Here is a 26,133-nt window from a genome sequence, read left to right on the forward strand (position 1 = left end):
TGGATGTTCTGTGAACTGAATTCATTAGCAGGCTACACTGTGGCGCCAGGAAAAGAGGCAATATCAGGGTTTAACATTTTAAGGCATAGAATGCTACAGTAAGTCAACGGCACTACTATGTGGGAGCGTGAAGTGAATTAATTAGTTCTTGTCTTGTTGTCTTTTCCTACCTTAACGCAAATTCTAAATAATGACGACAACATTGAGCTATTAAAGTGGAAAAGGTTCGTTTGAGGTAATTTGCGCCAAAGGATGTAATAACATCGTGTCATGAGCAAATTCTTTCTTGTAGACAGCAGGGAGACAACACCTAGATATAATGGCTTACTAGATAAGATGAAGAAAATCAGCAACATGATAAAATGTAGAGAATTTGGTCAAGGAGAGTAATTAAATGTAATTTTCATTCTGATATTGCAGGATATTTCCAAGTGTTCTTACTATTTTTATTGTGATTATCAATATGCTGGAGAACTGACATTGCAGTGCATTTTCAAGTATTGTTATTTTTATCATTATTTTCTATGTCCTGGAGCAAGCAAATTCAGAATATCGAGGCAACTTTCACGGTGCTGATCTTAATATGGAGAATGCTTCTTAACAACTAAGCTTGTAGTTTAACACCACATAAAACAGGAGCAAATAGGATTATTGCTTGAAACATTTAAGTTTGGCTCAGATAAACTTCAATTGAAGGCTTTCGCTTCTGCCTTTACTGAAAGTCTTGAATTAATCTCTGTTTGAGAAATGTCACTAATTATATTTATTTGACTGCCGGTAACCATATACTTTCTCCTTGCTCTGTAGGCCAAAAAGTTGCAGGTATGTTCTCTACTGTAGCAATTAAAAAGTCAAGGCTACAACCCCCACCATTGTTTCCCAAAAGTTTTTTGCAGTGGAATTTTTATGATCTGGTTCAAGGCCATGCTGAGCGCATGTCAGGAAAACAGTTAAAAACAGTGAGGTCTCCATACCGTCGTAATGTCTCTACAGCCAGTAACTTAAGTCATCCATTTGCCGGCCAATTTCATGAGTTTAGAATTTTGACATTTGTGGAGCCAAGTTAACCAAAAAATGAGTTCTTTGAAGGATGAGCTCAAAGCCACTTGAATAATCAGACTAAAAGCTAAGTGTCATGCTCTGAATTTTATATCCACTCAGGGAGAGCAAATCTTCCTAGCGTTAACTTGCGTCTGTCATTTGAATTAACCATTCCTTCAGGCTGGCTGAACAGGTTCCAGCATTAGCGATTGGCACGATGATAGCTTCGCCCTTTGAGGCGTCTGTTTGGGCCAACAGCTGGAGGCCGGCCGGATTCATGAAGAGACGATCACTTTATATGTTGTTTGTGTTCGGGCCATTTCAAACGTCAAATAATTCTGGGTTTTAGTCGAGCCGCTGGAAATAATAATCTGATTAACTGTGTCCAAATTTAACCACATTTCCTTGTGTGTTATTCCATGTGAAACCCTCTTTTGAGTATTATTCAAGATGGTAGGTAGCCTACAGAAACTACTGTTGAGTGTATAAAGTACTAGATAATCACACTTGGGCCTAAAAACAACTGAGTGACTGTTAAACACTGGGTTTGTCATTATAACCTGTCATATATAGTATTTACATCGAGTCAAGTCAAGAGTACACCCAGGAAAAGATGATTGCCAGCCACCGCTCTCGAACCAGCACGACTACGCAACAAGGACACGTTGTCATCTTTTCATTTAATCTGAAAGCCTCTCACTCAGTCTATCTCCCTTGTCGTCCTTTCACTCCATCTTTTAGTCCTCGGCCAACCCTCTCTCGCTCTCATTTCATCCCTTCACCCTGATGTTAATCCAAATCAGGATTTCCAGATATTAACAGTTTGTCGTTTGTGCCGTGTTTTGGAAAGCGGGGAATGGGGTCTTCCTGAGTCTCCAGAGAGATAAAAAAAACAAATGAGGATAAAGACAAGAACTAAGTCCCACTCTTCTGTTAATGATTTAACGGAAGGGAGGACCGGATTAACATCGACGACCAGGAATAGTGAAAAAAAAATGGTCATCACATGAAGAAATGTAGCTCTTTAAAATAAAGCAGTCAGTTACAAAGCTGTTTATGCAAGTATGATTTACGGTTTCTTTGTGGGTGTGGACGGTTGGCCGCAGTGTGACTGGTGAACAAAAGATATACAGCTGCTGAAGTCATAAGAGAAACCAGGTGCCAAATGTCAATGATGGGAAATATCGAAAGTCACGTTGGCCAAGAGACTGCCTTACAGGGGGAAATACTGGCTTTGAACAAGAATTCCAGCTCCGCGCATACACACATTACTCTCTATTGACATGCATGTCAAGTACAGTGGAACTTCTAAAGAAGCACCGATGAGATCGTATAGTTGGAATTTGTCAGCATATAAAGCAAATCTTTGGATCAGCTACTATCAAAGCATGGAGGTGTTCGAATTTTGACTGATTTTTCTTCTGGATTTTTTTATATTCCGATAGTAGAGGCTTCTTACAATTTTACATCACAGTGCAATTAGTTTTTCGATTGTGTTTAAAATTGGAATTTCCCTTGAAGCAGCAAATCTGATGATGGCTCAAATCAATATGGTATAGAAATTAGGGCTGCACACTGAATGGGATTTTAACCGTGATAAGAATTTTGGCAGTCCCATTTATATAAAGGGGATAGTAAATTACTACATTAAAATGTTGGCCCTGCTTAAAAGCTCAATTAAGTGGATTACCTAACAAGAAAACTCTCCAGGAGAGTAATAGCAAGTAAAAACATTAGACAAAATACCATAATTTTCGGACTGTAAGTCACACTTTTTTTATAGCCTGCAACTAATACTAAAGTTCGATTTATATTTATTAATTTATATTTGCTTTTTTTTTCTGACCACCAACAGCCTGTGATATTTTTTAGGTTATAGATATCTATAAAAGCGTTATGTTAACATATGCCAGTTTAGCCTGTTCTTCATTTTACGATTGTTACTTAAACCTATGTTTGTTCTCAAATGCAAACTTGCTCTCCCAAAAATAAGTATAGTCCAGTGAGATTTATATGCTTTTTGTCATTCTTTGGCTGTGGCGACTCATCGTCCCAAAAATATGCTATTTACAGTGCCAAAATTTAACATGAGAAGCATCATTTGAGTAGTTATTGCTTCGACAGGGATGCAGATGTTGCCTGGACTTCTTGGGGATCTCATGACATTTGTAGTTTAAAAAGATTTAAGAGGGAAGGGGGAAGGAAACAGTAAATATTAGGTTTTTCTCATTCATAGCTGTTATTCAATCCAAACTACATAGATTTATAAACGTAATAAATAAACAAAATTAAAAAAATGACATCACCAATTCTGGTCCTAGTTATTATTATTAGGATGATCATTTTGCGCAAAATCATGCGGCCTCAAATTGAAACAGCTACATATACAAAGATTACTTATATTTCAGGATGATCACATATGTTTGCTAGTGAAGTCCTGATCCAATTCCTTGGAAATCCATTAAGAAGAAAAAAAGTTCCCCAATTTGTACAAAGTTATCCAAATATTACAGCCATATTAAAGGGCTATTAGCACAGCCGTGACTTTAACAAAGCAAAAAAGAAACATTTACAAATCCCTGTCATTTTGCGAAAGACAGAAATAATTGCAAACATATTACAAATAGTATTTTTCTTTTACTTTTTTCCATGAATAAAAAAATAACGTTGGTCATCCAGTGTTATGAATTGAGTTATCTTGCCTATTCTTGACAATTATGCTGTTAATGGACATGTTTTGTCTAGTCTGCTTCTGGAGTCTAAACTTTCCGTATGTTTTAATAACTTTGTCACTTTTAGCCCTTAATTCATCGCAGTTATAGACATTAAATCCATGGCATTGAGTGATCCTCTTTCCCTCCCATCCAAGGCTGCAAGCAAATCCCTCCCTCACAAAGGCAGCCAATGACCTAATACTCCAAAATAAAATGAAACGTTTTTAAAAACCCAATCCTTTTTAACTGATTCGACCTGACTGTGCCTGATTTCCTATCACATGATCGGATCGGATCGGGGACCTCCCTACTTCTATTTAAGTTAGGTTTGGGGTGACTACTCCCCTTGGTACTCCAACCAAAAGAGTAGGTGACGAGGGACGCTGTGCCGACTGGCTGAAACGAAACCAGCACAGGCCAGAGTGCCGTGCGCTGCTCTATATTTATTCTCAGGTCTGCTAAATGAGGTCACTCAGGTGGTCCCACTGAATACATTCCCTATCTCCATCATGAATCATCTGCTGCTTATTATTCCTGTCCAGCCCAAGGGGCTCGCTTCCATACAGCGCAGTAGGCTGTGTCTGTGTGGGTACTTGTGTGTGGTGTGTACATCTACTTTTGCAAGACTGAGTGCGTGGCGTCTGCCTAAAGCACAGAATGAAAGGAAAGAGACAGCCCATGCGACAGACATAGAACAGGTTGTTTAATGAGAAAGTGGATGAGAGGTGACATTCATTGGCTACCTTTCACACAGTGCCCCTCATTCCCTCCCATCGTCACCACTACTATTCTGCGCAGCATTCAGGCTCTCGCTTGGACGGCCAAGCAGGGACCTCATAGTCACAGCGACTCCCTGCTCGAATGTCTGTACTTGCAAGGAGCATACGCCAAACCGCAATCTGATCACTCACACCTAGCATAGAGCAAAATATCAGCCATTTTTGACAAAGCGTGCAACACTCTCGAGCCTGTAATTTGTGCATTAACACCGCATCACAACAAAAATGGGCACTTAGTATACCTGGAATATTTCCATCTCATTTTTATTTATGCTCACAAAGCATAAAGGAGCGGTGGGGGGCAGGGGGAGGGGGGAATAGAGACTATTTGCACAAATATTTCACTCATGAATGAGCATAGAGAGGGTAAGATTAGGTTTATGGGCACGATTCCAGAGATGTCCCCCTCCCCTTCACAGCCTCGACATGCATGCGAGCATGTGCACATACACACGCATGTGCAGACAGACACACAGACACATAACATGACATGTTGAGAGTGTGCAAGGCAGACTGGAATAATATGAAAGATTTGGATTTTTGCACTTTGAACCCACTCTAATCCAGAGTATTAGGGCAGGCCCAAAACCTGATTATACCCGAATGAAATGGATCTAAATAGATGTCAAAGCCTATCAAGCCTTCATTTCTTTGTCCTAGAAATAGAAAAGGTGATACGCAATCAACCTAGTCTTTTGCTCTCTGTCTCTCGCGCTTTCTTTTTTTTTTTTCTTCTTTTTTCCAACATAAACGAACTCGACTTTTCATATCAGCTCATTTGAATTAGGAATGCGCAGCCGGACCGATTGTTCATTGTTCTGTTTCTTTTCCATAATGACTGTTGGCAGTGGCTTGGACAAGAAAAAACCCACACAGTATTAAGATACACAAAGCACAACAAGTACACAAACTGTTGCTTGTGAAGAGTTTGGATACATACTATGTATAGCCAAAGGAAGAACACCTCTACTTGGTGCGCCTGATTAGAGTTTTACACGCATGAACAAACAAATATAACGGGAAAAAACAATATGGAAATCTGTGCCATTGGAATGAGTAATGAGTTTCTAACATGGAAATTTTTTTGCATCAACATTTAATTGCAAAATATTTAGTCCCAGATTTCAGTTGCAAAAAACGTCATTTGCAACATCCATATAACGACTTTAACAAGGGATTTTTTTTCAACTGGACTGAAACGACTGGTATCGTTGCGCCTGAATTTCTTTTATTTAATTTTGTTATTTTTTCGTGATTGAATTCATGCGAGAATTTCGACTATTGCAAAAAAATGTTCGAAATTCGGATTTAAATGCCAATGGACTGATTTGCTCTCTTAAAATTCATACAATTTCACATAACTTGGGCATCTACCAAAAATGTCCAGCACATACTAAAACTCAATCAAATCTAACCATTCTTGCACACACCCGGACAAACACTACAGTCTGGCTGCCTGTGCAGCCAGAAGATCAGGAAGGACTTAAGAGCTCCTCCGGCACCAAAATTACAGGGTACATCTAAATCCTCCCAGCAGAGAGCACTATGGGCCTTACATGGGGTGGGAGGAGGTGCTGTGAAAGGGTGAGGGAGGGCGAGTGTGCGGTGATGGGGGTGTTAAAAGAGGAGATGGATTGGAAAGGGAGAGCTGGGTGAGAATCGGGAGCAGAGGAGAGGAAGCTGGTGATTCCTTTTTTTGCGAGTCAGGGAGGAGTGAGACTTGATCTGACTGAAGTGTGCTCATGCAAACGTGTGTATGTGCGTGCAAAAAGCGGAGGAAAGGCTGTCGGAGGGTGTGCGCGCATGAGGCGGCGAGGGGTATTTTGAAAGGAGGTGATGAAGTGAGGAGTTGATAGGAGGCGAGCTTAGTTTGGAAGGAAAACCAAGTGGGAGGTGATCTTTTTCGGTGAGGCAGGGGAGCATACGTGCGCGTGCGTGCGAGCCAAAGTGTCTGCCAACTTGATTCTCTCACACTAACCAATTTTCTTACTCCCCACTTTGGGTTGGGTGCCACATTGTGTGTATTTGCACATTTCTATATTCAGCTGTGATTGTATTATGCATCGTGTGCATGCTAGGACGGGCCTCTCTCCCCATTATGCGTGGACACGATTGTGGATATTCACATACTCTATATATATTTTTCTGGTAATGGTTTATTCTGAAAGTGTGAATAAGTACGTGTGTGTGTATTATTGGTAAGGACTCCAGAACCAGCCCATCACCTAGGTGCTTCATGACTGCCTATAAAAGCTTTTTAACCTCCACAGAGGAGCTGTCAGCACCTTGCAATGCGCCCAAAAGTGTCCGTAGGTGTTCGAATACAGGAATCAGGCAGCAGAGAGAGACCCTGCATCATTTAGCTGCGGGTGTCTAGGTGTCACCTTGTGCTGAATCCAGCAGGGAAGAGCTTTAACACCCTTGCACTCTCCACTCTCCATTTCCCGGCTCGGCGTGCTGCTAAAGCCCCCTTGCTCTCATTCTTCGCACAAAGCATCCGTGACACAAACACCTGAAGACAGCATAGCCCCGCACACATTTGGGGCTTCCACATGCGCGTCTATTGGCATATGAAATATGTGCACACGGCACAGGTCGCCTGTCAGATCAGCGGGGGGATAAAGGATGCAGAATAACAGGAGGACCATAGGGAGCAGAATAAGTCATCTGTCTCAAATAGAAGCAGACTGAGCCCACTCCAATATGACAGATGTGGACACACACGTCTTTGAACACATCACATCCTCAAGCAGCCCCCTGCGCGCCTCCCCGCTACACACACACACACACATGCACGGGCACACAAAATGAAACCTGCTCAAAATGTGCATGCATGCCTCTGGGCTGATACCCATATAATGGGGCAGGAATGCACCAAGGGGAGGCAAGATAGTGGAATTTTGATTATAGTCGATTGGCGGAATAAAATAGAAAAGCCAGCAGGAGGCTATGTGGATCTGTCAATGCTTGCAAATAATACAGCACTAAGGTAAGAGAAGAAAAGCTTCTGAAATATTCGCTATTGACATCATAATTACCTTGAATGCAAAATAGAAATCCATCACGGCAGTGTTGCGTGGAACATTCGGCAATTCACCTTTCCTAGCTTTTTCAGATATAATAGAATCCATTGGTAGTATCCCACGCAAGCCTCCCTAATGACAAATGAGATAATTGTCTCTAATGGTACTTTTCAGTATTGTGGTGATCGAGCTGGAAAAAAAATGACATTTTTACCCACATCGTGTGCAGTGCTTTGTGGTTGGCAATTATAGTTTGGTTCTCATACACTCATGTCCTCTGCAATTGTAGTTACATGACGATGACCTAGTAAAATCAGGGTATCTTTGTTTTTGTCCATATTCACAGGGTTCTGTCTAACTGATCTCAACTCATTAAATTAATCGTCTGCGATTGACTGCGTAGATGTCCAATACAATTTGAGGAAGCAATGACTTAAACTGGCAAAAATGGTTGACAACATTAGGATATGTATAACAGGCAGTCCTGTACTGTCGCCACTGCATACGGTCAGGCAAGCTTGACAAATTCTTTGTAAGTACACAAAAAAAAACAATCAAGCATAAAGAAATGCACATTGGGTAATTGTTATACGCATGTGAACATTTTAAATAGGCAGAAAATGAACAGCCGAAATGACTGCATTTATTAATATAGTTGTAGCTAAAACATTTTTTGCCTAAACTATTTTTATCATTTCAATTTTTCAAGAAATCTTAGCTATTATATATATATATATATATATATATATATATATATATATATATATATATATATATATATATATATATATATATATATATATATATATATATATATATATATATATATATATATATATATATTTCAGCCAAGTGTTAAGAGTGATGCCATCAGGTTGCACAAATATCTGACATATATTGGGACGAGAAATCACATGGATTTTTAAATGATACATTAGTGACTTAAGTGAAGAGTATCATCAAAATTGAATTATAAATGAACACAATAAATTGTTAATAATATCAAATTCAGATTTATGTCTTCCCCTAAAAGCTCACCCTCAGTACATAAAAGCCTCTCCTTGTATTTTTTTTTTTTTTGCGCGGGGGGGTTACACTTCAAATGGCATAGCCCTGGTGGGAACACACACATTAGCCCCCCTGAATAAACAAAATGTACAGGTGGATAAACGCACGTTGAGTGCAGCACACCCAGAAAGACTTCCAGACAAAATACAGCTAGTGCACGCTCTCGCACGTAAACTCCCCTCACAGTTGTTGACGTGGTTTAACTAATGGCAGGAGAAATGTTGCGTGTTCAGAGAAATAAGCAGAGAAGAAACTAGGTCACAAGAAGAGGGAGAAAAAAAAAAGTAATTTTACCTTCCAATCAGTTGGAGCGAACGGCTAGAGGCACGCATAAGTGCAAAAGGTTAATATTGTTCATGTGGGTGTTGCCGAGTTACTGTTTATCTTGTTTGCACTAATGTGTGCACAAGGCTTGTTTATGAGCGTGTGGAAGGTGAACATACACCGATTCGTCTATGGTTAGGGGGAGTTGAAAATAGCGTTGCCAATAATCCCATCACATGGCTAATGTATCCCTTACAACATAAGGCAGCAAGGGAGATGTTAGTAAATCAACACTCTATTTGACATCTACTCCCGTCTGCAGTCGTCTTCCATGTGAAAGACAGCAGCTTCACGGCTTGTCGTTGCTATTGGCAGCATTAGTGTATAGTCTGATAAGTTCCTGAAGTCTTTTTTTTCCCTTTGCTTGGAAAAGAATGGCGAACACGGTTAAATTGAGCATAGAATTGTCGTTTCATTCTCTATTAAGCAGAAAAACACACTTGTGGGAAGAAAATTGATGGCCAAAGGAAAGTATCGCTGAGGGAAAACAAAGAGTTGTGTAATGAAATGAAACAACTCATAGCGGATGCAGTAAATATTTTCGAAATAATAAAAAGAGAAAGGGTAAATGCAGGAAATTCTGCAAGGGATTACGGGAGAACGAAAATCCCGTCTCGTGACAGTTTTTTGTGACAAAGTAATATTTTGGTCTTCACTGAGCACATGTGGTTTTTTTGTTATAAGGCTGCTAAAATGAAGTCAAGTGTCCCTTTTTACATGGTGATATTAGTGCGTCTCGTAAAATAAATCCAAAGGGACCCTTCGCTACATTTGAGTATGCAGTTTTACTAAATAGAGTTTTTTTTCTATCTCTCTCTCCAAGAAGACCAAAGTAGACAGGTCGGTCATTAGAAAGAACGAAAGAGGAGGAAAAAAGCGTCAGAGATTTAAAACATTCCCTTTCAGAGAAGCATTCCGAGAGGAATCACTGATTTATATGGCGATACAGATGTTTATCAGGTTTTTCACCACACAGATCAGCGAGAGGAGGATGAGATGACAGGCTGCAGGCGACAAGTTCTTATTGGAGTATGAATAAATCTAGGCCTTCATCTTTTACGATGCCTTCCTGTCGAATGGAAAACCCTTATTTTTCTTATGACAACCTTTCATTACAGCCGCTGATGGCAAGGAGGCTGACATCTCTACTGTGCCCAATCGCGGAATGTGAGGTATGAAAAACTATTAGGAGACAGGAGTGGAGACGTTGATTTAATTAAAGAGCACGTCCCCTGCATGTTGAAGAAACCCCCGTGTTCTTATTTTGGACTGTTTCCCACGGAATGTGTCATTGCACATTGTTATATATACATATATATATATATATTTTTTATCGGCATGTCCGCCATTCACACTTGTCCTGAGCTCTGCAAGAAACAGCTGAAGTAAATGTTCTGGTAGCTATCAGAGAATGTTCTGGTAGCAGGGGCAAGACGATAACAGTAAGATAGCATCTTGCAAGAGTGATAATATTTGCACTTTATATTCAAATGGGCTTTTTACCTCGGGGCGAAAATATGTGATCAGGAATTCTCTGTTGTTTTATTTACCATGTTTGTAAATGATGGTATGTCCTTTTAAAATTTTCACTGTTGAAAATATCTCAATTTCTGTTAAACTGCTTGGTGAAATTAGTATTTAGGTTTACAGGTTTTCGGACATAGAGATGATATTATCAAGATTTTTAAAAGCCCTAATTGTATTTTTCCACAACAACAAAGCTACAGATTTGTGAGCCATGTTTCTCTTGTCTGGTTATGCAATCAGCGGCTTCACACAGACAAAGAGTCTCCTGGTGAGCTTGTCCCCAGCAGGAGGCAAACTGAAGTTTTGCTCTTTGGGCCTCATTTGTACTGATAATCACATGAGGTGAACGCTAGTTCACTCACTAAATCCCACCAGATGATAATAGTGATCCTCTTCATCTTTTGTCCAGCCTTTGTTGTCATACAAAAAAAAGGTGGTTTAGGACTCTGGACTCCAAAAAGAAGTCACCCTCCTCTAATCCGAAGGTCCACGAGCCACAAATCAGCCAATTCCGCTGATAAAAGGAGCAGTGGGATGGATCGGAATGCGATGAGAGATAGTAGCGGCGTGTCAAAGGCCACAAGGCTCCAAAAATCTATCGTGCTAAAGAGCTCATCTGTGTGCAATACCCCAGCATAAAGATCCCCCCCCACCCAAATCCCCGCGCCACCCAGTCGTGAATGAAACAAGAGCCAAGGAGCTGGAACACATTAACGAAGAGACTAAGACAAAATACCCACATTTGCCACAAGTGCTTATGCACGTGAAAAAAATGCAGTTGTGTGTGCGTTTATGCAAATGTGCTTGGATGCCAGTGTGTGTGTGTGTGTGTGTGTGTGTGTGTGTGTGTGTGTGTGTGTGTGTGTGTGTGCGTATGAGTCATCTGTGTGCACAGCTCCAAGACTGCGTCTGTTCACACGCTGAGAAGAAGGGTGCTTCATCGTCACTGACCTTTTCAGGCTGAATTATGACAACCGAGTGGGGCCATCCGCGGCGCAATAGCACACGTCAAGGATGGGACACAAACAAGCAAGTAAACAACAACCGCAACACACCGCAGGCATCGGTGAGGAGGGTATGCTAAACAGAAGAAATATCGGCCCACAGGCAGGACAAAAAAAGGGGGTGTTGTGAATGACAAATTCTTCTTTTAGTGCAAATGTAAAAGTGGAATGCAAAATGGAATCATGAGAGTTTAGAAAATAGATATTTTTCTCCATGTTCTACCGTTTATCCTTTTTTTTTACTGGATATTTTGTAATGTATCCAAGTTGAAAGGACTATTGTCCTATTTAGAAAGAATAAAGAAGCTGTGCAGATGACAACTTGATTGATTTCATTGATTGATTAAGATGTGTCCTAGAGAGTGTATTCTAAGCTAATACAGCATCTACGCGAATGTGATTGCCACAGAAAGAAAAGGAATTAAAAATCAATATCATGACTTGGCTGTTTAAAGCTTTCATTGTAATTTCAAATGTGAGGTACATTATTTAGAAACACAAGAAAAAAAAAGAGTCCATTTCGAAGGTTGAAATTAAAATTAAATACTTACCTCATCGACTTGACTCTGAGTTTTGTACTCTAAGGTTTCTTTGTGTAAGAGGGGAGTTTCTCACTCAAGGGGCCTCTTTAATTATATAAGGTGCACCTAATCCTGCTCTATATGACATGAGATAATTGCTGTTTTCACTTGGTGCTTTAAGAATGAAATCTACTAGAAGTGACAGGACTGGAAAGATTGCATGTATTAAAGGGGAGAGAAAAGTAGAAGAACAAAGCACTGTGTGGGCTGGCAATTTTAGTGTCCCAGTTCACGTGCAACTTCTGACTCAAGAAAGTAGATTTTAATGCAAATGAACATCCTGACCTACGAGGGCTGCCGCTACCAGACGAAAACTGATCGATTATTAAATTAGTTGAACCATTTTGATAGTTAATAAATGTTTTTAAAGACATGGTTGACCTTGAAATTGTCCAAATTCTCCTTTTTGGCACTTCAATTACTGGCAGCAAAAGATACTTATAGGCATCCAACTCATTTTAACTATTGATGAATTGCTACCAACCCTCCCAGTCAAAATGGAATGGATGTCTATTGCTGTAAATATTCACTTGTTTTAATTTGTCATGGCAGTGAATGAGTTAAGTAAATAGTCTCTTGTTTTAATTTTGTTGATTTTTGTGTTCATTTTTATAATATATTGTTTGAAATATTTTCAATCAAATTAAAAAAAACATCCATTCACTCAATCATTTTCCAGGTTGCTTATCCTCATGAGAAATTTCATTTGAAATATCTAACACAATCTTCTAGATCACAGGTGTCAAAGTGGCGGCCCGGGGGGGCAAATCTGGCCCGCCGCATCATTTTGTGTGGCCCGGGAAAGTAAATCATGAGTGCCGACTTTCTGTTTTAGGATCAAATTAAAATGAAGAGTATAGATGCATATTAAATTTCCTGATTTTCCCCCTTTTAAATCAATAATTGTAATTTTTTATCATTTTTTCCGTGTTTTTAGTTCAAAAATCATTTTGTAAAATCTAAAAATATATTAAAAAAAGCTAAAATAAACATTGTTTTGGATCTAGAAAAACCGAATATTCAGGGCTTTTAATCCAGTTCTTTTAATCCATTTATTTAAAAAAAAACCTAAATATTATATCTAAAATGGTCCGGCCCACGTGAAATCAAGTTTGACGTTAAAGCGGCCCGCGAACCAACCCGAGTCTGACACCCCTGTTCTAGATGGTAGAATATTTCTCACGTATGAAGTTATTTTGAAGAGAAAAACCAAATCACGAAATCTAAAGCCTTACCATTTTGAATTATTTTTTAAAGGAAAAAAAAATCCTCACTTGTGGCGACCCTTTAACATACACAAACTGAACAAAATTGAAGCCAATGTGAGAGCCAAGTCAGGGTATAAAAACGCACAGGCATACGTTCTAAATCAGTGCCTTAGATTTGAATTGCTTGGACCACAGTGTTAGAACAGGCCATGCGGTGACACAATGACGAAAAGATTTTTCTTCCCTTTGCTTGTTATTTGACAAAAGCCCAATCAGAAAGTGCAGTGGACCACAGAGAAAATACTGCTGATTACATCCTAATACACACAAAGCCAGTAGCTGGTGCAAAAACACACTGATTACGTCCTCCACGGCTCTCCTCTCTCCTCATCCCAGGTATCGGTTACACGGTAAAGCCATGCTGATCGAGGATCAGCGTTTTGGGCGCGGGGCGGTGAAGGAGTTTGGGGGGCTTAACCTCCATTTCAATACAGGAGGGAGCGACGGAGTCTCCGGGCCCCAGAGCTCCCCAATACAAATAAACAGCTAGGACACAAAAATGTCTGGCAGATTCGAAACAATTTCCTGAAGGATCTGTCGATGTGCAGAGGAAGTGGAGAGGCGTGGAGGATCTAAAGAGTGAAGCGGCTGGAGACAGTTGAGCAAGATTATATTGCGGGGGAACAGAAAAGGAAGAGAATGAGGGAAGGGAGTCGGCCTAGTGGCTTTGGATTTTAATCAAACCATCATGCGATAGGCTGAATTCTATCGCACATACTTATTTGATGACACTTAATTTTCATTACCCGTCCGTCAACATGAAAAAAAACTGTGGTCAGTGGCATTCATTCACACCCAAAATGAAAAAAATCCTGTTCTAGTCACACATGGTTTGAATGTGTATCAACACATGCAAAAGCCAGTCCTTATTTGTTGGGTGTAAGCTTTCATTTATGTCCAATCTATCTTTAGAAAAACGCTCAAGAGAGGCACTGTCTGTTTTGTGAAGGTCTTGCCACTAGGAACAATAGTAAAATGGAGAAAAACAGGCTAAATAGGCATCTGTTAACAGTTTTGTAGATAACTATAACCTAAACGAAAAACATAACATCCTGTTACGATCAGAGAGAGAAAAGAATACATACATATAGTCACACTTGAGTATTAATCACAGGCTCAGCCAAACTATGAGGAAAGGTGCGACTTATAGTCCAGGAAATACGGTACAAAGTTCCACTCCGCGTCAATCCCACCTCTGTGATAAAAATAGGGTGCAGGTCTATTTTCTCCTTCGTCGGCGTCAACCCGTCTCACAGTTTATTACACACCAAATAGGAATAGAACGGAAGTCATGTCTGTTCTTTCAAAGCAAACATGAATAAAAATATGATGTATCTGCTTATTGAAATGTACTCAAAAATGTCATTTGCATGTAAGGTATATTTTTACATTTTTAAAGAAAGTGAAGTTTATCCCAACTATATTATATAACTATATTTATTTGTATTTGTCTTCTTGCTTTTTCTGTCAGAGAGTCAGTCAAAATTGCTCAACAAGATGTAACCTAACATTAAGAAATGATAGAACGCATTAGATAATTTGTTAAACACAATAACTCCAGCACTATTCAAGGTAGGGGACAGCAAGTTCACACGGTTTCTTTCCCGTATCTCTATTTGCATATGAGTGTAGGGTTATGACTTGATATAGGTTTGAATTTGCTTATGTGGCTTAAAAGATATTTCTTCCTGTGTTGGCACGCACACGTCTCTCTGCTCCTGTTGCTTGTGGTCATGCTGGAAAGGGACATGGCCATTTTGCCACTGAGCTGAATTCACAGAAACAGGCTTGGTCCTGGCCTGCAGAACAGTATTTATACTCCCTATTTATCCGTTGGGGAACCACAGCAATCTCTATCACCGCTTTGTGATTCATGTTTGTTTGCTTTGCTCGGAGCCGATTCAATTTCATCACGAGGCCCTTTTCTTTCGCCAACCCCCCCCAAACCTGGCTTTCTGCAGGATTGTTCACACCACCCCTCATTTGCGGGCACGCCGCGGTTTTCCTCAGAAAGGATAAGACATTAAAACTAATAACCTCCATAATTATAAATCCATATTTCTCCGATGAGAATGTGCAAAGAGGCTCGGGTTCCAACTCGGGAAAGGACTTCTTGGCAAGAGCCGTCTGAGAGTGCAACAGAGCGGCTGTTAGAAAACAAAGTCATTTTAGTGCGCGCCTTGGAAAACAGAAACCGCTGTTCTGTGACTGCTTGGAGGGGGAAAAGCGAGGCCAATCTGACAGAGGGCTATGATTTTAGCTTAGCCATTGGCCCACGAAGAAAGAATATGTGCTATTGGCAAAGCTCAGCGCAAACAACCTCAGACATCTGAACTGGAAGAGGAAACATCGATTTGCATGTGTTAAAAAGGGGAGCAGATGCCATTGTTTCATCAGGACCACACCGCAATGTTTCAGCAACTCAGCTCATCTCCTAAATTGACTCTTTGCAATCACTACCCCAAACATTAATCTTTCCAACAGTCTTAAAGTGTCTCCTCTTCCTGTTGCCGAGAGCTATTTGGAGGCTTTAAAGACACTCGGATGGATTTGACGTCGCCGATGGAAATAAATGAAACCCTGGAGCTCGCTTTCAACTTTTTTTTTAGTGAGGTCTTCTCGGAGAAAAGGAACATTGTGTGAGAGGTTGGCAAATGAGGCCGAGGAGAAATACAATACAAAAAATGAATAGGACTGTTGTGTGGTTTTGTGCTTGAAAGGAGATCCGAGCTGTGCGCTCAAGATGGTGACTTGAACGCAATCTTAGCACATTTAGGGATCTTAAAAGGCTGAATAATGGCGGGTACGATGAGGAGAGGGCGACAGCCAGGCGGGGGGTAAAATATTCTAATAAGGTAAGTGTGGAGCTCGCCCTGAGTGTCTGCGTTAGGAGATGTTCGAGGCTAACTAATTGAGACGAATACATGAATATATCATGTGGGAGAGAAGGGTTCAGTCGTAACCAATGACGACCATTCACTTGTCTGGCCACGTGAGCAGCCCTGCCGTTGCGACAAAGTCCTCATGGCCTCTCACCCGCCCCCTCACCCCCACACCATACCCCACTCTAAACAAACTCCTCGGTAATAAACGAAAGGCAATAACGCTGTGCCTGCTAACCCCCTCAGAATGAAATATCCAAAGGAGAAGTAGGAGAGGCAGCCTGGATAGATTTGCAAAGCAAGCAGAAAGTCACATATTACACCGCTGCTCCATAAACACTAAAACGAGAAGAGAGGGGTGCGGGGTCTCCTTATCCTGGGCCATGCCGCTTCATCGGGTCTAACCTGAGCTGTTAGCGGGGTTTACTTTGAAAAGGAAATCCGCTAAGTATTACTGATTAGCTACTTAAAACTCTAACCGGTAACATCAATGACAGTTACCCCGAGTCAATAAGCAACATGGATTTCCTCAGGTGATGCGAGCAATCGAGGCTAAATGAAGCATTTTGACTTACCAAAAACATTTCAATTAAACATTGCCGTGCAGCATTTTTCATCTATTTACTGAGATTGTATGTGAAACGTAAGAACATCAATCAGGCTGGTAGGTTCTGTAAGTGATTTTAAATGTCTGCAGTCTGATGAATGTGCAATAATGGAGCTTGTCCTTTGTTCTACATTGATAAAAAGCATGCATGGGGTTCAACCATTTAGACAAAAAGAAACTCTGCAGCACAGTCTCTTCAGTAAGACAAATCTTTGCGTGATTTTACAGAGGGAGGTTACCAGATGTTAAAAACCCATTTAATTGCAAGTTGGAAAATGTGTGAGTCATTTGCATCTCTATAATCTGACATTCAAAATGCCTTTGTCTTTTCAAGGGTGCAGCTGACAAATGAATGTCTTTTGAATAGGGGGCTGTGATTTGATTATGGTAATTTCATGTTAACTCCAAAAGATGACATCTAACAATTTTTAAAAAAAAAACAGATGACTTTTATGGCAAAATCTGAGAGGAAGCCTGATGTCGCTTTTATAAAACAGTGTGAGAACGTTCTTACAAGAGCACACACTGCACATTGATACTGAATGTAGAGTAATGGGGGGATTCTGGTGATCTGCTGTAACCTTGCGGGGGATTTCACACTTGACCTTCATCTCCAACCCTAAGGCGGTTTGTAACATAAGATTGTGTACAATGTATATATAATCGTTTGGTTGGGAATTGCTAAAGTCTATGTGTAGGTTGTTAAGCATAAATACAGAATACAGAAATAACTCGAGCAAAAGAAAAATATTTTTGGGGGATGCGAAACAAGACTACTAACTTTTAATCCTGTCAACAATTACAAAAAGTAATGCCAAATATTTACCTAACAAGTTTATCCTTGGACACGTTCTCTGTCCAATGCTAATCATAGTTAAGTTGAGAGTTTCCTGGGGTTTAGTGTCAAGCCTATTGAGTGACAAGAGCACAAACATCTCTGCTGTTTGCTGCAAGTCATTACGAGGGCGGGTTGTCTTCTGAGGTTGAGGGAGCGTGTGCCCTGCTGCCTCATTCTTCCAGTGTAGGAGTCTATGGTTGTCTGAGTCTACGACGGCACACTGAGATGGAGTGACAGCTGTCAGGAAGGATCAGGCTTACCCTGACGACCTCATAAGGAATCATGGGAGAGGGCTAAAGGAGTCTATAAGGATTGGCTGCTAGGGTTTACCGCTTCATGGCCTCATCCTTGCGTAGCATACAGTCATAGCCAGCACTCGGGCTACTGCTACTTCATTTTTACGAGAGCTCAAAGAATGTGCATAAATCCTATTATTCGAAATATAAGTCGGACATGAGTAGGAAAGACGTCAGTCAAAACGTGCAAAATGCGTTGGAAAAAAAATATACAGTATATTATAGTAAGTCAAACTGTCAAAGACCAAAAACAGAAATTAAAAAACTGTCAAATAATACACGTCAGTTCACATATTAGTGGTTATTCAGATAAGTGAAAATAATTGTGGGATAAAGTAAGACACGTTTCAAGACAATTCCCATTAAATTGTATTTTTCCAATAAAAAAAAAGAATATGTGAGCCCATTAAATATTTTTTTTTTCTTGGAAAAATACAATGTGAGAATAAAGTGATGATTTTAAAATCTCGCTAAGAAAACAAGCCCTTTCTAGATCGTAGCTACTATACATACTATTAATTAGGTAAACATTAAATACTTCACCATCATGATTGCTCGCATAAAAACCATTACACAGGTGATTATGTTTGTGATCTCAGAGCAAAATGTATATAAAAATAACATCTGTTCATCCATGATTTGTGAAACTTAACACACGGAGTACTTTTTACTATATACTGTAAATTAAATCTTAAAGTGCAGATTTGTCCCAACTCTCTTTGCAGTCGATGCTAATGTCTGAGATATAATTATTAAACAATGTGTTTATTTTTATAGATGTAGTGTAAAATTTGCAAACGCAGAGTGAAACAATCTTGTGTGTTTTTCAAGTGAGCAAGTGGAGGGCTTGTAGGCTAAAAGCCTGACATATTGAAATAGTTACAAATGGCGAATGACAATGCTGCTTTTTCATTTTCTGTCCATCCAATTTCTATCTATTCTAATTTCTTCAATTCGATCAGGTCAGAAGTGAGCTGGATGCCATCTCTAAAATAAATATAGATTTCTGCCTTGCTTCTCGGATGTGCTTCTCTTGTGTATACAATCCTAGCCATCCTCCCCATCTTCTCCACCTTAATTCATTTCCTTTAAAAGCTTGCAATCTCAAGTCACTCCCCTCTGAGGTCTCTGGCCTCTAAACCAGCACAGCTATTTTCCAAACAAACATCTCATTTCAAATCCCATGTTTAGACAACACAATGAAATGCAGCCAGTTCTGTTTGGTTATTCGCGTGTCAGCGTGCCAGTGCGCGTGTACGCGTGTGCTGATGGACATCACAGACGAGGGCTGGAATTTAGATCAGAGCGGGGTTATCATTACTGACCCCTGCTGTGTCTCTGTGACCCTTTATGCGTGGGTTCCGACTTTTTGCCCCGCCACCGTCCCCTACCGACTACACAAGCACATATGCGCACGGCTGTCAGAGTTTGCCTGGGATGCACAAACCAGTGGACATCCCCTGCAGGGACACAAGGGCAGCGGGGAGTCACACAAACACGCACCATTTGTTGCTTACTTTACCCCACACCTTTTGTTGCTTATTCAGCCCCTTTCTTGGAGTATAAAGTGGAGGGGGTAGTCAAGTTGATCAAGGAAAAGACATACAGAGCCACGAGGTCAAAGTGCAGGTGGACTTTAGGAATGCGCCCTCCCGTTGCCTCTTTCTGTCGTCTCCAGTCTTTGCCATGCCTGAGCGTTAATGAGCCCAGATTATCCTGCTTTTTCGATTTACATTTGCATCCCACTGCTGAGCGAGTGGACCACATTCCGACCGAAGACAATAGGAGCGCATTGGAAAAACAAGCCTTCTTACGACAGACTCCACTGGACAGGAAAAGCAGCAAAAATGTGCTCACTTTTCACTGGCTTGGGCTTTAAATACATACTGTACATATGGCTGACACGGCCATTATACACTGTACATGATAAATGACGTTAACCATGGTGAATGCCCAGACTGCATTGTAATAAATGCCGAAAGGAAATCCCGCTGCAAATGACAACAGCATTACCATACAACAAAGATGAATACAACATCTGATTATTGCTGACAAGAGAGATGTACATTGTATGAGGCTAATAATGATACACCATCACTTGGATGGAGTCGGCGCATCTAACAAAACACTGCGGGCAAGTATTTCTAGTTGGTACTATCAATACGCTATTCACGGCAGAAAGAAAGGAGAGCTCCTTTAAAGTTATTGTCAAATCAATTGCACAAAACCAATCTTATTTGTAAGAGCTACTTCTAGATGCTGTGGAAATGTCTGATATTACAATGTATAAATTGGTGTGAATAAACCTGGAACACAATAATACTGCACTAAAAATCCTATTGTATTTAATCAACCGTAACTCATGACATTTTCTATAATACATCTTTCTCACGTATATACTGGGACTGCAAAGTTACGGCGAGTTTCAAAATCTAGCCAGACATCAACTGCAATCACCGTCTGTTTGCCCATCCTGTCCCCTGTGGCCCGAGAGGTGATTGCGTTGGCCGTAAGGGACAGAATGTACTCATGGAATAAAACAGCAACAAAAGGTAAGAGCAGAGATCTTAAAATCCAAGTGCTCCCATAAGGCATTTGTGTATTATAAAAGAAATGATTTCTTTAGCCCACATAATACCTTGGCCACCAAAGCTGTTTGATAAAATCAGCATGCCTTCTTAAAGCCTGCTTTTGAGGAGGAATGCAGTTCCAAAATATGAATAAAGTGTCTCAAAACACAAGAGATTGTGGCATTTGAACTGCGACTTTAGTTTAGCGCGAGCAGAAATACTGTGGAGGTTCTTTATAACAAGCACATTGGTCAAATCTTTTATTTTTCCGAAATAGCTGGACAGTTTGTACAAAATAGTTTTTGTATTGCCTGTTTAATATCATCGCCCTTGCCCAAGGTTGTCTGGGATGGAACCCAGCTCAACCGTGACAATAGTGAGGATAATAGTTTTGGAAAAATATGATAATAAGTCATAGCACAATAGTCTCCTTCACCTATAATCTAGTTTAGATATAAATTAGTATTACTGCTTACTAATAATGAGCTCATTTATTTATTTACTCAATTATTTTCAAAAAAATCCTGTAATTAAGCAGTGAGGGCGTCAGTGGGCAGGAAGCAGACTAGCACCCCTCCAATAGCTACTTTCCTTTTCATTAGAAGTCTTTAAACAATACATGAAACTTAAATGCTGATAAATCAAGAATTTCATGGCATTATCCGTAAAACCCTGTGCAAGATTACCTTGCTTTTATTACCGGTGGGTTAAAATGTAAACTGTAATAAAACTGCTGCCGCTGGCTGTGATGGAATGCATGTTTTCTTTATGTGCTGTAAAAACATTGCGATATTTCCTCTCCCAAAGCCCTAAATGCTACAAGTGCCGCAACATATTTGGGCATAAGAATTCTGAAAGGACTTTTTTAGACGTTTTCATAGGATAAATATGTCGAGAAAATGCACTGAATGGCCCCTTCCACATTGACCTTAAACATTAGACAAGTAAATCACTTTGGACCGTTGTCACGGTGATGCGGCCATCACCATTAAAAAACAGTTTAACTGAAAACCCCCCTGCCGCCCATGTCGGCGTTCAATAGCGTGTGAACTGGAGTGCATTACCTGTTCCCTCAAGCTTCTCTGGCTTAATGAATGTTAAAGCATGACATCAATACATCAAATTGCCTAGGAAACTTACAGGTGATGTAGTAGTTGACGTTCCTCTTGAATTCAAGGCCCATGTAGTTGGGACTAAACTCCTGGAATTTGATGGTAAACTTGATGTCCTTCTCCGGCTTGTTGCAGTTGACCAGCACATTTGGGTCAAGGACTGTGCTGCAGCTCTCCGCCTGCTCCCTTTTCACCAAGTACAGCTTGTAGAACTCATACTCTCGGCCTTGGTCCCCTTTGGGACAGATGATATCCAGCTTGTCACCGATGTCAGGGTATAGAACCAAGCCTTTGCCAGCAACAAATCTATGAGGCAAAAAAAGGCAGACTGTTAGTAACACATCATAAAGAAAGTCTGGAAAAGCAGCCACATAATTTCAAAACAGTTTATATGGTCCTAATGCTTTGGGCTTTAATGTGTTTAAGTTGTCTAGCACCAGCTTTTAGGCACAGCCGTTAATTTGGGACCACAAAAGCAAGACACGTTACAGCTTGACAAGATTCAGGCACACAAATCCTCTGAAGTTCCATCCCATATACGCAGGTTTGAAATAAAACATACCAAATGTTTATAAGGGAGGAAACAACATAACCACATTCAAAATGATGGTCATAAAAAGGATAAGAAGCTGAAGGCACATAAAAAACGTCAACTGGAATTCAGTGACTTTGTGCCCTGAAGACTGAAGACCAGCGGATGGATTTTATAATTTTCTAGAAATATTTTACAAGATAGGACTTAGAATGCAAACACTTGAAAAGATTTAAAATAAAAGCCTGTTTTCTATCATTTGTTTAATCCTGTATGCAATGCAAATTTTGCTGTAATACTTTTCAAAAATACATTATGTAAGCAGCGCATAATTTAACTTTTCAATTCATATTTTGTCATTTTAGAATAAATTAGAATAATTACCTAAAAGTACCCAATATAGATGGGAATTCACCATTAGTTCCCTAAATAGACACTTTAAAATAATGGTAATTTTACTCATATTTTTCAGGAACATTAATAAACGTAAGTATTTGGTGAATGTTTTATAATTAGAAACATTTTTATTTAAAAAATGCCAGGGTTGCTTCATTATCATTGTTGAAATATTTCCACTTGTGCACCAGATCGCACATTTTAAAAGTCATAATCACAAACAATTTATTCCAGAGTGGAGAAATAATGAAGTTTAAATTTGAATTAATTGCACAGCTCCATGTTCAGTACAGTCATTCAATATTGGTTAATAATTTAAAAGGTATGAGTAATCTAAGTAAAATTGCTATTTCAGAAATGTGTATCAGATGTTACATTTTATCATGAATCGACTGCTGTCATTTTTGTGTTTCAGCTTCACATATACTTTTACGTACGGCCAGTTACAACAGGATATCTATTTGACGACAGAGGTCTGGCTATAAAGACACAAACTGTGCGGGGTCAGGCTTCCTGGTTCATCTTCCCACTGACTGATCATCTGCTAGGGGATTAAGATAATCCATTTGGCCTTACTGTACCACTCCACCTCGCTCGCTTCTGCCAACTCAATCAGATCAGATTCTATTCTCTTTTATTCTCAAAAGCTTGTGAACAGGAGACGAGTATGTACGCATGTGTGTGTGATGGGTGGGGGCAGGGGGTCCGCAGGCAGGAATTGCAGTGTGTTTGGGCAGTGGTGTTTGTCTTTATGCAGGTCAGCGTGGGTGCGAATGTGTGTGTGTGTGTGTGTGTGTGTGTGTGAAATAGTTTTCTGCAAAATGGGCTGAGTTTGCGGTCTGATGGGATGGGGGCACGGGGGGTCAGACTGGACTGAATCATTGTTCTGGACTTGTTTGAGGCTTAAAATGTCAACATGTTTCAGCTCTGCTGTCCCAGTTAGCCAAGCATTAACCCAGACAGCCGGACTGACCACGGGTGTGTGTGTGTGCGCGTATGTGTGTGTATGTATGTGTGTGTGTGTGTGTGTATATGTTTGAGTGTGTGTGTGTGTGTCGTGGTCGCAGACAGTGAGCACAGCAGCGAGCCTATCTGCAAGATCTGCCCATGCCAGCGGATTTAAGCAGGATTTAGCTGTGTGCAATGCATTTGTTGTTATTTCTGATCCCTCACATTTTAACAAGGCATCAGGGGCCGGGGCCCTCACTGTCTCTCTCTCTGAGAGCATAATCTCACTTTATCTAGATTCCGTATTTCATCATGGCTTACTAAATATCTGACACTTCAGATGGGCTGGCGAGAGTTCTTTCAATATTAACAACAGGAGCCTGTGAGTACTATTTGTTGGGAATATGCCTTAGTTTGGGGTAAACACGGGCAGAAAGTCAGCCATTGTCAAAATTAAATTTAAAAAAAAAACAATTCCATAAAAGTCACATTTGCGTGGGTTAACTCCCCATGAAAATGGACATGATCGGATTAAAGCCTTTCACCATTCATGAGCATCCTTCTTAGTAAGTCATTACCAAATAAATGTCTTCCATCACATGAAAGGATGAATGCAAAAAGGAATTGAAAAAAAAAAATAGTCCAACACTGCCGCATCCAACTATAGCTTAGTTCTGTTTATGTTTTCTTTTTGGAAAATATGAGAGCACAAACTTGGACGGTGAGGTGCTTTTATGCGCTGCTTGTGAGTCTGTGGCGAGGGTGCGGGCTAATTGAGGGAGCTATAAGAACGAGAATGCAGGAAATCCATTGTCCAATGTCTTTGAACAATTTCTTCATTTCAACAGCAACACCCGACTTTCAAGTGCATACGTGTGTGTGCGTAGACAATATCCCCAAATTCACGTGTGTGAGTCTATGAAGACATGGACACAATCAGTCTCTAATTGGATCTACAAGATTCATCAGTGAGGCATAAACATGTTCCCATGGCAACATTGGGCTTTGTTGCTGACCATCTCATCTACTCCCCGCCTTCCCATCTCTCACGCACTCTCTTCTTTATTTCTCTCGCCGATCCCATCCTCTATTGCTTTATCCTTTCGCCCATTCACCTCTTCAACATTTCTCTCATTACATCCCCCTACCCCACTTGCCCTCACAGTACAGACACAAAAAAGCAGACAAACAAGTGTGAAACCAGAGAGGTGAAAAGAAAGACTATCATGATTAGACCTGGAATTGTTTCACTCCACAAGTAGGGTCTTTGTTATCCTTTGAACAGATATCGCTTCCGCAAGCGTACTCGTTCAAAAGGCCATCAGTTGAAGCGCATAACCACGTCCCGTTTCTCATTTCTACAAACCATTTGTTCGGGTATCAAAGATAGCCACAACCTTTTTGATGAATAATTAAGATTTCCAAAATCTGAATGTCTTAATATCCTTCAAGGATTTAATCACAAACCCGCCCATGTCATTGATTCAATTTTCTGAGCGTGTCTTATAGTCGGCGGTTAGATTGCTATCCTGCTTCTGTTTCCCAGCTTTTGTCAACGGTCTGCTATAATGAGGCTCTGGCTGCTGCGGAGGTCTGGAAGCGCCATCGCAGATGGGAAAGAAGCAACATAAAAGAAATAGGGCAGCAATTAGTGTTTAGCCCTCCACTTGGCAAGCTGCATGCCATCTCGCGTCCAGGATGTGAAACTAAACTGGTGGGGCTGTGACTTTGTCTTGCGTTTGTTTCTCAGCTGGGTTAATCAGCAGCACTCCTTTGCTACAAACAGCCACGCATTGAAGAGGAGGGGATGTGGGACTAAAGATTATTGTACTTTTGAAGAGGTCAAAAGGGAGATTGGTTCGAAAAGGGGGAGTTGAATTGAATCTTTCATTCAGGATGTCGAGAGACTTTAAAAGAGAGGAACAACAATCATGCAGATAGAAACTTAAGTTGATTGGGGCAGGGAGGAAGAAACCCTCACTGTGAGACCGGCTCTATTCCCTGATGCGAAATTGGAAAGATCTTCCTGTACCAAGCAAAATAAAAAGAATTGTTTTTCTATCAACCCAAACAAGGTTGATTTTGTTTCATCTGGACGGCTCTAGTGTGAGCTCAATCCTGTAAAGAGCTTACACAAACAGCACAGCAGAGAGAACAGAAAACAACCAAGCAGCTGAAAGGAGCCGACCCCTGCCTCCAAACCCCCCAAGAAACATATTTTTTTACATTCCAATGGTGAATATGAGCACATGATCTCACATATGCTTCACCCTTCCCATTTTCCCATACACACACGGGTGTGAGCGTGCACAAAAGCACCGCGGGGTGCATCCTGGACCTTCTCAGACACCCCTATTCACTTGCCGTGCCCTCGCCGACTTTCGTATGAAACGCCGCCCACATGAAGACCCACTCAGAACCCCTCACGGAGCCTCAACCAGCCCTCATCCTCCCGCCCCCGTCCAGTCAACTCAGCCCCGCGTCCCGACTGCCGTGCTGGCAAGCATCCTTCGCCGCTTGAATGGATGAACCCGAAAACAGGAACGGGAGAGGAAGAGGCCGAACAACTCAATACCAACAAAAGGGCATTTAATTGATTTGTTCCTCCTGAGAAGCAGCAGGA

General features: G+C 40.6%; 1 protein-coding gene across 1 annotated transcript in view; it reads right to left on the reverse strand.

Moving 5' to 3' along the window:
- Positions 1–26,133, reverse strand: part of LOC144082538 (ephrin-B1-like) — a 70,962-nt gene that overhangs the window by 21,909 nt on the left and 22,920 nt on the right. Inside the window, exon 2 of the mRNA XM_077609768.1 lies at positions 21,663–21,940. Within this exon, the coding sequence (XP_077465894.1) occupies positions 21,663–21,940 (278 nt within the window). The remainder of the gene's footprint in view (positions 1–21,662; positions 21,941–26,133) is intronic.

The sequence above is a fragment of the Stigmatopora argus genome, chromosome 9, assembly GCF_051989625.1.
Source record: "Stigmatopora argus isolate UIUO_Sarg chromosome 9, RoL_Sarg_1.0, whole genome shotgun sequence".
In the NCBI taxonomy this organism is placed as follows: Eukaryota; Metazoa; Chordata; class Actinopteri; order Syngnathiformes; family Syngnathidae; genus Stigmatopora; species Stigmatopora argus.